Raw genomic sequence first — 14,086 nt, forward strand, 5'->3', positions numbered from 1 at the left:
AGCATTACGGATATGATTTTTCTGCATTATGAACATGTCAGAAAGTACAGAACTCATACTTTACAGTACAGTACTTTACAGTACAGTACTTTACTGTACAAAACACCTGAAATAGGAATGAACATTAAACCAAGATTAAAATGAATTAAAGTGGCAGTTTTAAATATTGATGAAATATTGACGTTTAAATATTGGCTATTTTCTGTACTTTGTTCAAATTCAAACTCTTATTAGGAAATGATGCGTTTGCTGTTGCATTTCCCTAAAGGGTGTGCATAATTTAACACAAGTTCAGTTGCAAAACGTGAATTTGCATTTGTATTTTTCTGCACTGCCCAAATGAAAACGGAAATGCAATGTCCCTGTGCCATTTTATTTACAGTGTCTAAACTGGTCTGATTCAGCTGTTAGGAAAAAACTAATAGCAGTCCTTCCATTCTCAATTGCACTTTTCTCTTCCTCATTCTATGCAGACAAAAAAGGAAATGCCCTCCGATCTTGTCTGCATTTTTTGCAGGGCTATTATATTATGCTCTCGTTATTATATTATACTATTATATTTAATATATCAGAGTGCATAAGTAGTGAATAGAGATTCATTTTGAACTCAGCCTGTCTTTTGGCAGGGCATCAGGGTTTGCTGGTGGGTGATTATTGCTCAGTGCATTATTGTTTTTGCCAAGCAGCAGTATTTGGCAACCTTTTGATGCATCCAAAAGGAATTTGGATGTACTTGCTACTGTGACTGACAAGACTTAAAAGTATTCAATACTAAATATAGTTATTGCGTTAAGATATCAGAACTTGGTGATTTAATGACCATATTACTGGCATGTGACACACTACTATTTGCTTAAAATAATCACAGTTAGTTTGGAGGTGCCACACCAAGCTAATCAGAATTTTTCTGGGTTTCCTTGGAGCTAACTGGTACACTTGGTTTCATATACTTCAGTGTACATTAAACTACATTGTTATAATGTTTTAATTACAACGCAAGAAGAAAGGAATGTGTACTTCCTTTTCTTAGTAAAATTAGCTAATCTTAAACTGTTAGCCAGCAAATTCTATGGTTTCTTTTTACGTCTTTTCCATTGGTCCATAATCAAAGTTTCCACCAACAGCTTCCTTATTTGTCAGTTTCATCACTGGTATAGCTGTATGATTCTACTCAAGGTTTCACACGTTTTAACAGCCTGAAAAATGTTTGAGTTACAGTTCAATAATCAAAATTAATATGCTCAGTATTTATAGCGGGGATGTTATAGTGGTGGATTATGAATAATAATAATAATAAACAATACTGTTCATAATCACAAATGTACACAAGAGCCTATACTATAATGTAGGCAATTGGGTTTAGTGTTAATGTTTTAATATGTAAATGTAATTCAGATGCACAGACATGGATATTTATCATCTCATTAGTCCATAGTTTTAGAAATAGGCGCATTTATATTCAAATTATAGACACTACGATTCGATCTGGAGGTGCAGTCTTAGGCAGATGGCCTAAACAAAGAAGCTTTATCATTGCATGTTTTTTTTTTGATGTTGGAACATGACTTCATTTCAACAAAGAAGCTGTAATCTTTGAAGTTTTCTGTGTGTTTCTGACCATCCTCCTAAATATGTAGGAGTAGGCATGGGCCGGTTACCGGTTTCAAGGAATATCGCGGTTTGAAAAAGTCACGGTTTCAAAACCACTAAGATTTTCCGTTATACAGTTCCTGTAATTAGCTGGTATAACATCTATACTTTTGTTTAAGTCCTCCACCATTGTATACATCTGTTCAAAATCACGACATCTAAAAACAACCAAAAAAAACCAACAACTTCTGGCTCTCTGGTGTCTTTGCCACTGTTTGTGTGTTGTACAGAGAGAGACCGTGTATATGTGTGTGATACACTCTCGCTCTCTCTCTCTCTTTGTGTGTGTATATGTGCATCAACACTGAAATAACAGTCGATTTTATAGCATTATTTGACGTTATTTCATAATTATTTAACCTGACATACATGTTTACTGCTGTTCCAAATATTCTTTATGTTGCTTAAAAATAAAATATATAGTGTTCAGTGGAAAGAAGTTGGTTTTTACCCAGCCATTTAAAAATAACGCATTTTAGAGCTGTAATCACAATACCATGAAACCGTGATATTTTTGCTTAAGGTCATCATACCGTCAAAATGTCATACCAGAACATGCCTATATGTAGGTGGCAATAAAGTTGGTATGCTCTCCCTTCATTCAAACTAGAAAGAAACGACGCGACAGTGAAAAGAGATGTGGCGACAGAGTGAAATACATTTGAATTGACATTTTCTCAATTCTATGAAATTGAGGTATGACCAAACAAGTGCCTGCAGTGAATACCATACAGCACGGGTTATCTGTTTTCCCCACAATCCTCTTCCCTTGTACTTCAGTATTTAGCCTTTAGCTGCATTTAGCCTTCCTTTGGCACCTAAAATGGAAACGTATGATAAAATACATTTCAATATAACACAGCACACTGATGACTTCTACCATTTCATATCAGAATTAAAAATAAAAATGTGTGAAGAGGCACATGTATACTTGATCTCTATAAATTGAATCTTTCATATAAAATTATGTAAAATTGAGAAGCTTATTTTTTTTTTAGTGTTTCAGAATTATTACAGATGGGAAGTGCCATAAAATTTATGAAGGTTGCGTCACTTAATGAAATTAACTCATGTTTGTATCTAAAAAGGCTTAAATTATTATTTAAATATTTCTGTATACAGCTGAGCTTTTTGTTCTAAAACTCCAGCTTGTCCTTGCTGTGAGCAGATAAGTGGAATAAACAGATTGCCCCAGTTATCCTTGTATGACCGTTGTTCTCAGACTAACTCTTGCTACAAAAGGTCCCACAGCCTACACATTTTGATTTCACTGTGTGACTTGATGTTGCTGGCTGTCTTTGGCTGAAGTATAAGTGCTATTAGCTAGCTAAAAATATCTGGTAGTGTTAGAAATTGCAGCTGTCTCTCTTATACTTCTGAATTGTAGAGCGCAGAAGATGAGTGGGTTTTCTTGTTCACAGGAATTCCTGTATACGAAGCACTAAAGAGAACCTTTTCAGTTTATTTAGAGAGAAATTTTTCCAGGAGGTTGAAGCTGAAAGTTTTGAAAGAGGGAATATCAGGAAGCGTTGACACTTTCACTTTAACACAGGATATAGAGGGAGTAAACTAGCTGAACTCTTATCATCAGGGTACGAGTGAGGCCAGCTTTCAGTGTGAGTCATGAAAACAAAGCATGCAGCATGAATCCCCTGGATCCGCGCTATTCACCATATAATTCCTAGGACATAGTACTTGTTTGTAAGTGATATGCAGACTCAAATAGAGGTATGTTCAGGGTGCATGTATATTTACAATAGAATAAGGTTTTAAGAAATTGTATGTATTTATCTATGCATGTATGTATGTATTTATTAAATTTTATAAACATTTGGCTTATTTGCTATGCTAGGCAAATGTTTCTTTTCTATACTGTTAATTATGATCGTGTTTTGTGTACAGCCTCATGTGAATATAATGCTCCATCTTTTTTTTTTTTTTTTTTTTTTTTTTTTTTTTTTTTTTTTTTTTTTTTTTTTTTTAAGCTACCACAACACTTTCATCCACAGTGTGTATTTGTGTATATGAGGAATGGCATGTATGGACCTCAAACACAAGTATAGTAACCTGACTCTATATTAAAATATGCATATTTACTGGAGAGCATATATAGACCTATAGTTAAAGTGAATCATGTTAAATAGGATTGTTTATATGCAGTTAAATGATTTACGGAGCACGTAGATTTTCAGACACATTTCTGGTAGTGTCAGCCGCCGCCTTTATTTCTGAGCAATTGCTGCTGTTGTTAGCCTGGAGCATTGCTGTATTCAGGAGTGTTCAATACCATGCATTAACCAGTTCTGGTGGCTTTTTGAAGAATGGCTGAATGCCAAAGTGATCTGAGCTCCTTCTGCACGAACATGCCCAAGAGAGTATCTGTCTGTAATAATTCATATGGATTAGCTTTCTCCCGTTTAATTAGCAGTCAGACTAAGGCTTTTAGAGTGATGAAGTCATGGAGGCTCTTCGCATTTGGATATTGCTTTCCTGATTACTATATTACTCTCCATTAATTATTATATTGCTCTCCGTTGTTCTAAATTATAAACAAAACCCACTTCTTTCTTAGTTACACTGAGGAGGAATTTTGGTCCAGAATAAGGACACTGTTTGATGAATGGCCCATAGGTAACAACAATAGTAACAATAACAACACTAGAACTGACAGCAATAACACAAACAACACAACCATAGTGAAACAATAATAACAATAACACTATAATAACAACAGTGAGGTATCACATTATGTAGGGTTGTTGCCTCACAGCTCCAGGGAAGAAACTATCACGGAGTCTGCTGCTGGTGGCACGGATGCTCCCGTACCTTCTGCCAGATGGCAGGAGAGTGAAGAATCCATGAGGGGGTGAGGGGGAACATCCACAATACTAGTGGCTTTTTGGATCTAGTGGTTGCTCAATGAGATGTCAGAGGGTACAGAGACTCTAATGATCTTTGCAGTTGTTCTCACAATTTGCTGTAGGGTCTTGCATTTGATGGCTGTGCAGTTCCCGTACCACATGGTCAGAAAGCTGGTCAGGACACTCTCTGTTGTTCCTCTGTAGAAGGAAGGAAGGGGGTGGGGGGTGGCTCTTTTTAGCGTCCTCAGGAAATGGAGGTGATGCTGGGCCTTCTTGGCTTGGCAGGTGGTGTTGAGAGTCCAAGAGAGGTCTTCTGTCATGTGCACACCAAGACACTTAGAGCTTTTGAGTCTCTCCACAGTTGTTCCATTGATGTGCATTGGCGAGTAGTCCACTTGGGCCCTCCTGAAGTCGACAATCATCTCTTTAATCTTATCAACATTCAAAGATAGATTATTGTCTCTAGACCATACTGCGAGCTGGTTCACCTCCTCTCTGTACGCTGACTCATCATTGTTGCTGATGAGGCCCACGCCTGTAGTGTCATCAGCAAACTTGATGATGTGATTAGAACTGAACTTTGCAGCACAGTCATGAGTCAGCAGGGTTAATAGCAGTGGACTGAGCACACAACCAGTGGTGGAGTTACTAAGTGCACCATTTAATAAAATTAACAAAATAAATAATGAATTACACTATATCAGGGAGAAAATGTTAACACAACTCACCATTAGCTAAGTGAAGTCTATGTCCAAAGCAATAGCCTCGTCCAGGAATTCAGAGAGCCTTCCGTGATCATATTAGCTCAGTTGTCTGTTGTAATGCAGAGGAGTCTTTCCTCAAGTACCCCATGCAGAAATTGCTTCTTTGAGGCCCATTGCAATAGATTCTTTTCTGTGGGATTGTGTGGGAAAATGAAGTTTGCAAACACTTGCTCTTCATTTCAAACTCTCTGTTAATGTAATGAATATTCAGGCTCAGGTAGGGTTACATGGTTCTACTTGACCACAAGTTTGTTGTGGGAACAAAATATTCAACACCGTAAATTTCTCTCTCTATTACCAGTCTACATTTCACATACAACTCGGTCAGAGCATCTTCTATCATTTGCCATGTGTGCCACTCATTTTTTTTAAACCCCTCGTTACTTACTGTGCTTATTGAGCACATATGCTTGGCTAAATGAAACGTGATTGCCTCCGTTATTTCAACAACAACGTAAGCAATACTACAAACAATTACTTAGACTAATAACAAAATGAATAATATTAAAACTGCATCACTACTGGCAAATAATACGACTATCGGCACTTGTTATAAGGATAACATCATAATATCAGTAACGTCTTAAATAGGCGTCAAGTCAAAATCTTGCATTACGCTTTATGCGCTAAGTGAGCCAACAGTAGATTTACTGCACATGTAATGTGTTATATCAGATGCACACTATTTATGGATGTACCCAACTATTTAAAACATTTAAAAACTCAAAATAATATGTTGAGTGAAATGATGGAAAACCAGTGCAACATATTTGCTCCAATGAATTCTTTTGTAATCTGTGACAAGTCACATCCTGTCTTTTCTGTTTCATTTTTACTCCTATGGCTTCATATTCATGACAGACGGGGCCGTGTTTAGATGCTGATGACTGATCAGCCCTCACAGTTACATAATAGTTGCCAAAAATATAAGCATCACCAGAAGTTCCATTTAGTTTTGTAGTGCTGTGTAATGAGTACAGTGTAAACTTGAGAATACAGAGGGGTGTCTGTGTTTTACTTGAAACAAATACTTTATGGTCCACTAATAATGTATTCTGAATAATATGTGGCCAGCTGCTTACAGTAACACATGATTTCTGTTGACAGGGACAGGAGGGCATAATATTAGTACTTGAGCCACTCAATGTATGTTGTTCTACTAATAATGCTATGTTTAGCACAGCTGATAAGAACATGCTCATCTGTCCACATGATTGTGTGTATGCATAGTGTGTTTGTGTATTCATAGATGATCATTCGTATTAATTTGTCTTTTTACGCAATGGTAACTTAACTGTTTTTGGATGTAGATCTTGACCTCTCTCACTTAGTGTTCAGTAGCATCATTGTATTATAAACCTGTATGGAAATTTGTAGGCATGTAAGAGCAAATGATTTGCTGAATAATTATTTGTATGTGTTTGTATTGCATGGCTTCTTTAAGGCAAAATTCAGTGCTTCATCTTCATGCATTGGTACTTGTGGTAGTGGCAGTGGTAGTTCAGTGGTTAAGACATTGGTCTACTGATCAGAAGGTTGTGAGTTCAAACCCCAGCATTACCAAGCAGCCCTTGGCCAAGGCCCTTAACCTTCAACTGCTCAAATGTTTAAATGAGATAAATGTAAGTCGCTCTGGATAAGGGCATGCCATAAATGTAAGTGTATTTGAATAGTTTTGCAATTCATATGCATATCTTAACGGTTAGTAATTAATGGTTGACAGAACCCAGAATAATATTTGTAGAATGTGTGAATCTATTGCTTGCGTTCCTCTTTGACCACTCTTTTTTTATATATAGATCTTTCCTGTTCTTTCTTTTTAGATTGATAAGCTGCAGCAGAACAATGACTCTGTGTATTTCAGAGATGGCATACGACGCATCGATTTTGTCTTGTCCTACACCGACGACAAAGATGGAGACAAGAAAGCGGTATGTAAACTTTCACTCAGACAGATTTGCTGATACTCTGAGTAACTCTTATAATTATGACTGATTTACTGTCGGCATGTTTCACTTTAACAGTTTTTACTGTTCTCAGTAGAGGTATCATGGTCTCTAAAACGGTACATGTGTCCAGAAGTTTTGATGGCGCACATATGGTGTGATTCTGATGGTTGAGAAACTTCCAGCAGTCGTCACATGATCAACAGTGTTGCAGCAGTGATTACACAGTTTGAAAAAATGATCCAGGAAATGATTATTTGCCAAGGGCACATGATCAGCTAGTTTCAGTTCCATTCTTGTTTTTGTTATCCATGTTCTTGAGAGATTTAATTACATTTAGTATATTTTACTCCATTTAGTACATTAGTAACATGCACTGCCTGAATTGGGCAGCAATAAATCTCGTCTTGTCACACCACTGTAGTCTTTTTTTGTTATGTATTACAACACAGTTTACTTTATTTATTTATTTATTTATTTTTTTTAAACCCACTTCCCCATCCCTTAAATTAAGGATGCTCAGATTGATCGGCAGTCTCAAAATTTGGCTAATCTCATGAACCGATTACAATTTGATGACATAAAACGTGAGGACCTAAAACATATGATGACGTTAAACTTTAGCACTGAACTCATGTCATCACCAGTGTGGAATTATTACGAGGTCTCAAGAAACAATGAAAAATTCACTATTTGCCTTTTTTTGAAGGCCTTTTAAAATGTTCATTGTAAAATGAATATTTGTTGCACTTTTTTATTTGATTAACAATTAAAACAACAATCTACAACATTACTGTAAATAATATAACCAAGACAACATCTGTGGTATTGCTTTAGCAGGGGGGGAAAAAAAAAAAAAAGGTTAACGGTGAAGGTTACATATCAGAAAGCTTACATATCATTATATAAAGCTTGAACGATCGCGATCAGGATCGGTATTGGCCGTTCATGATGACAAGAAATCGGTAATTGGTATATGCTGCAAAAATCCTGATAGGAGCATCCCTACCTAAAGTGAGCATGAATTTCAGCCAATAAAGCCAATAAAGTTTAGTTGCTGCTCAAGAAAAGTTTGTTTCTCCTCTCCTCTCCACGGGCAGAAACATGAGCTCAGGATTGAATTCGGGGCCCCTAGAGCTGTGAGACAGCAATGCTACCTGTTGCATGTGTTTACCTCTTACCTTTTTAGTAATACATTGTTTTATGCGCATCTTCATGTGTCTGCCTCTGTCTTATTTTTTATTTTTAAAGGAGAGGAGAAGAGAGTTTGAAGCCAATCTTGAGAAGGCAGGTCTGGAGTTGGAGACTGAGGATAAATCGGTGAGTTTCTGAACTGAAGTGCACAAATACCACCTAGAGGTCAATGAGTAAACAGTCCAAAAAAAAAAAAAAGAGAATGAGAATTTTATCCCCCCCCCCCCCCACTTCCTTTCTGAAGGAGTCAGATGATCATAAAACATACTATCTGAAAATTCACGCACCATGGGAAGTCTTGGCCACCTACGCAGAGGTGCTGAAGATCAAGGTGCCCTTTAAGAAGACAGACATCCCGAAAGGACGGGAAATCTCACTGGCTTGGCTCACGCAGCCCATCCGCCTTCCCAAGAACATCATGAAGCCCGAGCCTGATTACTTCACTGCACCCTTCAACAAGAACAAATTCGATTTCTTCCTGATTGAGGACACAGCGACCTTCTTCCCACCCTCCACCCGCAACAGGATCGTAAGTATTGAAGGCTTACATTGAAATAAAGTACTCCTTTGTTAACAATTTGTGTCACTTTTTTCTCTCTCTCATTCATTCAGGTCTATTATATCCTTACAAGATGTCCATACTACAAGAAGGATCGAGTAGATCGAGAAAAGACTGGAATTAAGAGACTTCTGAGCAATGGCACCTACACATCTGCCTACCCACTCCATGATGTAAGACCAGAAATTCTTATGGGATTTTTCAAAAAATATAGTTTCTTATATCGTTTTTTTTTTTTTTTTTTAATTATTTCTTTTTACAGTCTTGAGCTCAACATTGCTTAATGTACATTGCTTCTGTTTGTCTTTTAGTGCCGCTATTGGAAAAGAGCAAAGGATCCACAGTGTGAGAGTGAGAGATTTCACCTGTATAAGTACTGGGCTCGCTTTCTCTGCTTCTACAAAGAACAACCTCTTAACCTCATCAGGTGGGAAAATCATTGATGATGTGAGAAACATAAATACAAGGGAAAATATGATAAATATAAAATGACCACAGATTCTTCTTCTTTTCGTGCTGTCCTGGAAGGATTAGCCGCTCAGCAGTATGATACTGAACGTTGCCCAGGGTGCGCCAGGGGAGGCTCCTTCCGTGCACACACATTCACACACTACATTTTGGACAATTTGGACATGCCTATCCAAACATGCAAACTCTGCAGGTCCATGGTGGGAATCGAACCCTCAACCCTGGGGTATTTGCAGAAATCTTTTTTTATTTGTGAGGCGATCGTGTTAACCACTAAGCTACTGTGCACCACCGCAGATTTAAAAGCACCCCATTACTCATTTAAAAGCAAGCACAAAAATTGAGCTCTCTCACAATTTGAGGCAGGACTAAAGCATAGAAACTCATAATCAGGCTCACAAAACATGAGTCTCACCCATTTCTCTACATTCAGAAGTGGTTATGTTCATGCACTTTTGACATTTGGCTAAAGTTGCAGTCAAAATTATTCAACCTCCCATTACAAATCAGGTTTATTGTCAAAATTCACAGACTTTCAGCTGTTTGCAACGAACAAATCAAACAAACGCAATTGAAATAGTTCAACACAACGAATGCTTCAAGTGGTTTCCCCAAATTCAACTGAAAATGCAACCTATAATGACTTTTCCAGTTTCAAAATGATTCAATCATTTGTTGTGTTGAGCTATTTCAATTGCTTTTGCTTGATTTGTTCATTGCAAACAGTTGAAAATCTATCAATTTTGACAATAAACCTGATTTCCAATGGGGGTTGAATAATTTTGATTGCAGCTGTATATGGAACCATTTCATGGCTATTAAAGTGCTGTGAAAAAGTATTGATTTCTTCTGTTTTTGTGTATATCTCACACTAAATTGATTCAGGAATTAAAACAAAATCTAAGATAAAACAGAGGCAACCTGATTAAACACAAAATACAGTTTTTAAATGATTGTTATTTATTGAAGCAAAAAAGCTATCCAATTCCAACTGGGCCTGTGTAAAAACGCATTTGCCTTCCAGTCTCTAGTGCAGAGTAGTTTCTGAGTCTGTCCTTGGTTTTCTTCTTGGCATATTCACAAAGGCATGTATGATAAAATTCCAAGAATGATTTAAACTATTCTGAGGCCCACCTCCTTATCATGTGTTTAATGGTTATTTACTCCAGTCTTGGACTGTTCCAGTATGCATAGTGTGTTTGCAGTCACACATTATAGGGTTTACACAAAGGCTTTAAATGTGTTTAAAAGTTTTCAGTGTTTGACAATGTGATTCATTTGGAATAAACATGCAAGATAATACTTGTTTTCATTATAATGAGCAGACCAAATAATGTACTACATCGCTAAGCGTTTCATTGTTTGGTGATTTTTGCAGCTAGATTGATGACCTGCTTGTGACCAGTAAATCATTACTTCTAGCTGCCAGTTCAGCTTGGCTAGAAATTAGCTAGCGATTGAAAGTAACATGCTTGGGTTATAGCACGACAGGTATAATTCATCCCTAATAGCTTATGAAGACAACACTTTAGAACATTGAAATAAATAATAGAAATTCTAAATCTATTACAATGTTAGCTAATTAACTAGCAGCAGTTTTAGCATCTTGAGTTCAGAAATTATTATAGAACTCAGATTTAGCTTCTGTCTTCACTTGTCTTCACTTTCTCATGTATGGTATTTGCATAAATTATAATGAAATGAATGATGGAACTAAGAGCTAATCCAAAAAATATTGCTTATAGCCATAGCTGATCACATACAGTAGGCATTCACACTGTGTGCTTAAATATAACTTAAATTCATTTCATTAAACCACGTGATTAATTTAGATATACTGAGCAAACACTAGTATTAATTCCTGGCTAATGTGGTGTCACCTCATGGTGCAGTTCATACTTTGCACTTTGTACATCAAAGTGTAGTGAAAGTGATGTTTCCTGTTTGCCGTTGACAGGAAATATTATGGTGAGAAGATTGGCATCTACTTTGCTTGGCTGGGCTTCTACACAGAGATGCTGTTCTTTGCTGCTGTGATGGGTGTCATCTGTTTTGTGTATGGTTTACTCAGCTATGATGATAACGTAACAAGGTTAGGATGCTATTAATACTGTTCTATGTCTCACGAGGGAAACCCCCCCCCACACACACACACACACACCAGGATTCACTTGGACTGATCACCATTTTGTACATTTGACTATCATTTATTAACACGAAAACATCATTTGTGTTTTGTATAATCACTTAAAATGCTGACTGACTCTGATGTACAAAAGTTTGTGATTTAGGTATTCTTAGTTATTGTGAAGTTTGTCATTTGAAATTGCCTGTTTGTGAATAAACTGACCTGTATTTTTTTGCCCTCTGTATTAACTATTCAGTAAAGAGATCTGTGATGCCGAAATTGGTGGAACCATTGTCATGTGTCCTCTGTGTGATAAGAAGTGCACCTATTGGAAACTCAACTCTACTTGTTTGTCATCGTGGGTGAGTTGGCTCGCTGTCATTAATGCCCAGTTGTTGTCCATGTGTTTCTTGAAGTGTATTTGGTTCCAAACCATTACATTAACCCTGAACTTGAAATGTGATTGGATAATTGCAATGATGTAGATTAGGTCAAATTTGATAAGAGAATACAAAAATCACAATTTTCAAATGAAAACAGGTATTTTGTTTGTAACTAAATAAGCGCCACAGCTTTGGATCAATCTGGTCCAAGTTAAGAGGATAATATGCTCCCCAGAAACATTGAGCTACATTTTTGTTATATCATTTGCAAATAAATTCAAAGCAAATGCATGTTTGACAAATAGCTAAAATGATTTCTGCAAATATTTTGTGGTCACATGTACCAAATACTTAAACTACCGGCTAAAAGTTTGGAGATTTTTTATCACAACATAATTCCCATAGTTCCATTTGCGTTATTCCAGAGTTTTGATGACTTTATTATTATTCTAAAATGTAGGAAAAAATAAAGATTGAGTGTGGCTAAACTTTTGACCGGTAATGTATACAAATACAGCACAGGTAATAGTCTTGCTTCACTTTTGAATAGTTATGTGGCTTGATTAATCCCATCTCTTGTCTGCTTGCAGTTTCATGTCTTTCTTTTCTGTTTTTAGCAATCTCATCTATTTGATAACGAAGGAACCGTATTCTTCGCCATCTTCATGGGAATTTGGGGTAAATTTGTCCTCACCACATTGAAACACTGCCACCTACAGGTAGAAAATCATTACAAACAAACTAAGAACACCATACTGGTCTCATGGGATAGAAATGCATAAATGGGTTGGATGAAGCAGAGCCAATTTGATAACTATTTATCTGATTAATTTGTCAACTTGGGGCAGCTGAATGAATTTCAGTAATTGCTTCATTTTAAAGGCGAGCATGCACAGTGGATCTTTGTAAATGATGCATAATAGAAATGTTAATTAGAGGTCCCAGAGCGATGTCCCTCTCTGTAATAAGAATAATAAGAATATCACATACACAACGCGTGTCGTCTGCAGCCTGCGTCTGTATTTGCTGTGTAACCAAATGGCGATAAACTACAGATTTGATTTCACCAGTCCCTTACTCACATTCTCTCTCTTTCTTGTCTGTCTTTTGCGTTCACCCTTTTTTGCTCTCCTACAGTAACTCTATTTCTGGAATTTTGGAAGCGGAGGCAGGCAAGGCTGGAGTATGAGTGGGACTTGGTAGATTTTGAAGAGGAGCAGCAGCAGCTTCAGATCAGGCCTGAATTTGAGTTGAAGTGCACCAACCGCCGTCCCAATCGTGTCACACAGGTACTTCAAAGCAGTGTGGTGGTAACTCTGTGGCAGTTCAGTCTGTCATTTAAGAGAGCCTTTTTTACTTTCTATCATTTGCTGTACTCAAGTATATATTTGCCTTTATTGACCTGTAAAATCCCAAATATTACCTTAGGTTTTTACAATATTAAGAGCATAGAGAGTACTCTGTGAATGTGCCTAAACAGTTGGAATGACACAAGCTCTGATTTATCTCAGGTAATGGAGCCATATTTGCCTTTAACCAGCAAGTGTGCTCGCTTCTGCTTGTCTGGAGCTATTGTTCTGTTCTGGGTGAGTCACTGTGCTTGCTTGCAAAAGCCCCAAATCTTTAAAACTTATGATAATCAAACATTGTTCCTAACTGGACCACCAAACCCATATCTGTAATCTGTCCTCTGTTTTTTTTTTTTTCTTTTTTTTTTTTCTTTCTTTTTTTCTTTTTCTTTCTTTTCTCCTAAGACATTCATGATCGTGGCCTGCATAATGGGAGTGATTGCATACAGGTTAGCTGTTTATGCTGCTTTCGCTAGCATCATGAAGGATAGCCCAACCAGCAAGATCCAACTTGTGGGATCTTTGATAACTCCACAGTTGGCCACCTCAGTTACAGCATCCTGCATCAATTTTGTTATCATCCTCATCCTCAACATGCTCTATGAGCACGTGGCTATATGGATTACTGATATGGGTGAGACAAAGCTTTACTGTCATTTTTAAAAGTTACTGTAAATTGCTCATCAAAATTACCCTTTTATAACAAAAGGCAGACATTGCCTTTAGCAGACTGTTTCATAAGCCAAGTTTCCATCCACTTTTTGTGCTTTTCTGTTATCGACAA

General features: G+C 37.0%; 1 protein-coding gene across 1 annotated transcript in view; it reads left to right on the forward strand.

Moving 5' to 3' along the window:
• ano5b (anoctamin 5b) overlaps positions 1-14,086 on the forward strand; it is a 39,125-nt gene that overhangs the window by 16,000 nt on the left and 9,039 nt on the right. Inside the window, exons 3-13 of the mRNA XM_017458629.3 lie at positions 7,099-7,206; positions 8,473-8,541; positions 8,660-8,944; positions 9,028-9,147; positions 9,286-9,401; positions 11,400-11,534; positions 11,827-11,932; positions 12,571-12,631; positions 13,091-13,242; positions 13,465-13,539; positions 13,708-13,936. Coding sequence (XP_017314118.1) covers positions 7,099-7,206; positions 8,473-8,541; positions 8,660-8,944; positions 9,028-9,147; positions 9,286-9,401; positions 11,400-11,534; positions 11,827-11,932; positions 12,571-12,631; positions 13,091-13,242; positions 13,465-13,539; positions 13,708-13,936 — 1,456 coding nt within the window. The remainder of the gene's footprint in view (positions 1-7,098; positions 7,207-8,472; positions 8,542-8,659; positions 8,945-9,027; positions 9,148-9,285; positions 9,402-11,399; positions 11,535-11,826; positions 11,933-12,570; positions 12,632-13,090; positions 13,243-13,464; positions 13,540-13,707; positions 13,937-14,086) is intronic.

The sequence above is a fragment of the Ictalurus punctatus genome, chromosome 27 (assembly GCF_001660625.3).
Source record: "Ictalurus punctatus breed USDA103 chromosome 27, Coco_2.0, whole genome shotgun sequence".
Taxonomy (NCBI): domain Eukaryota; kingdom Metazoa; phylum Chordata; class Actinopteri; order Siluriformes; family Ictaluridae; genus Ictalurus; species Ictalurus punctatus.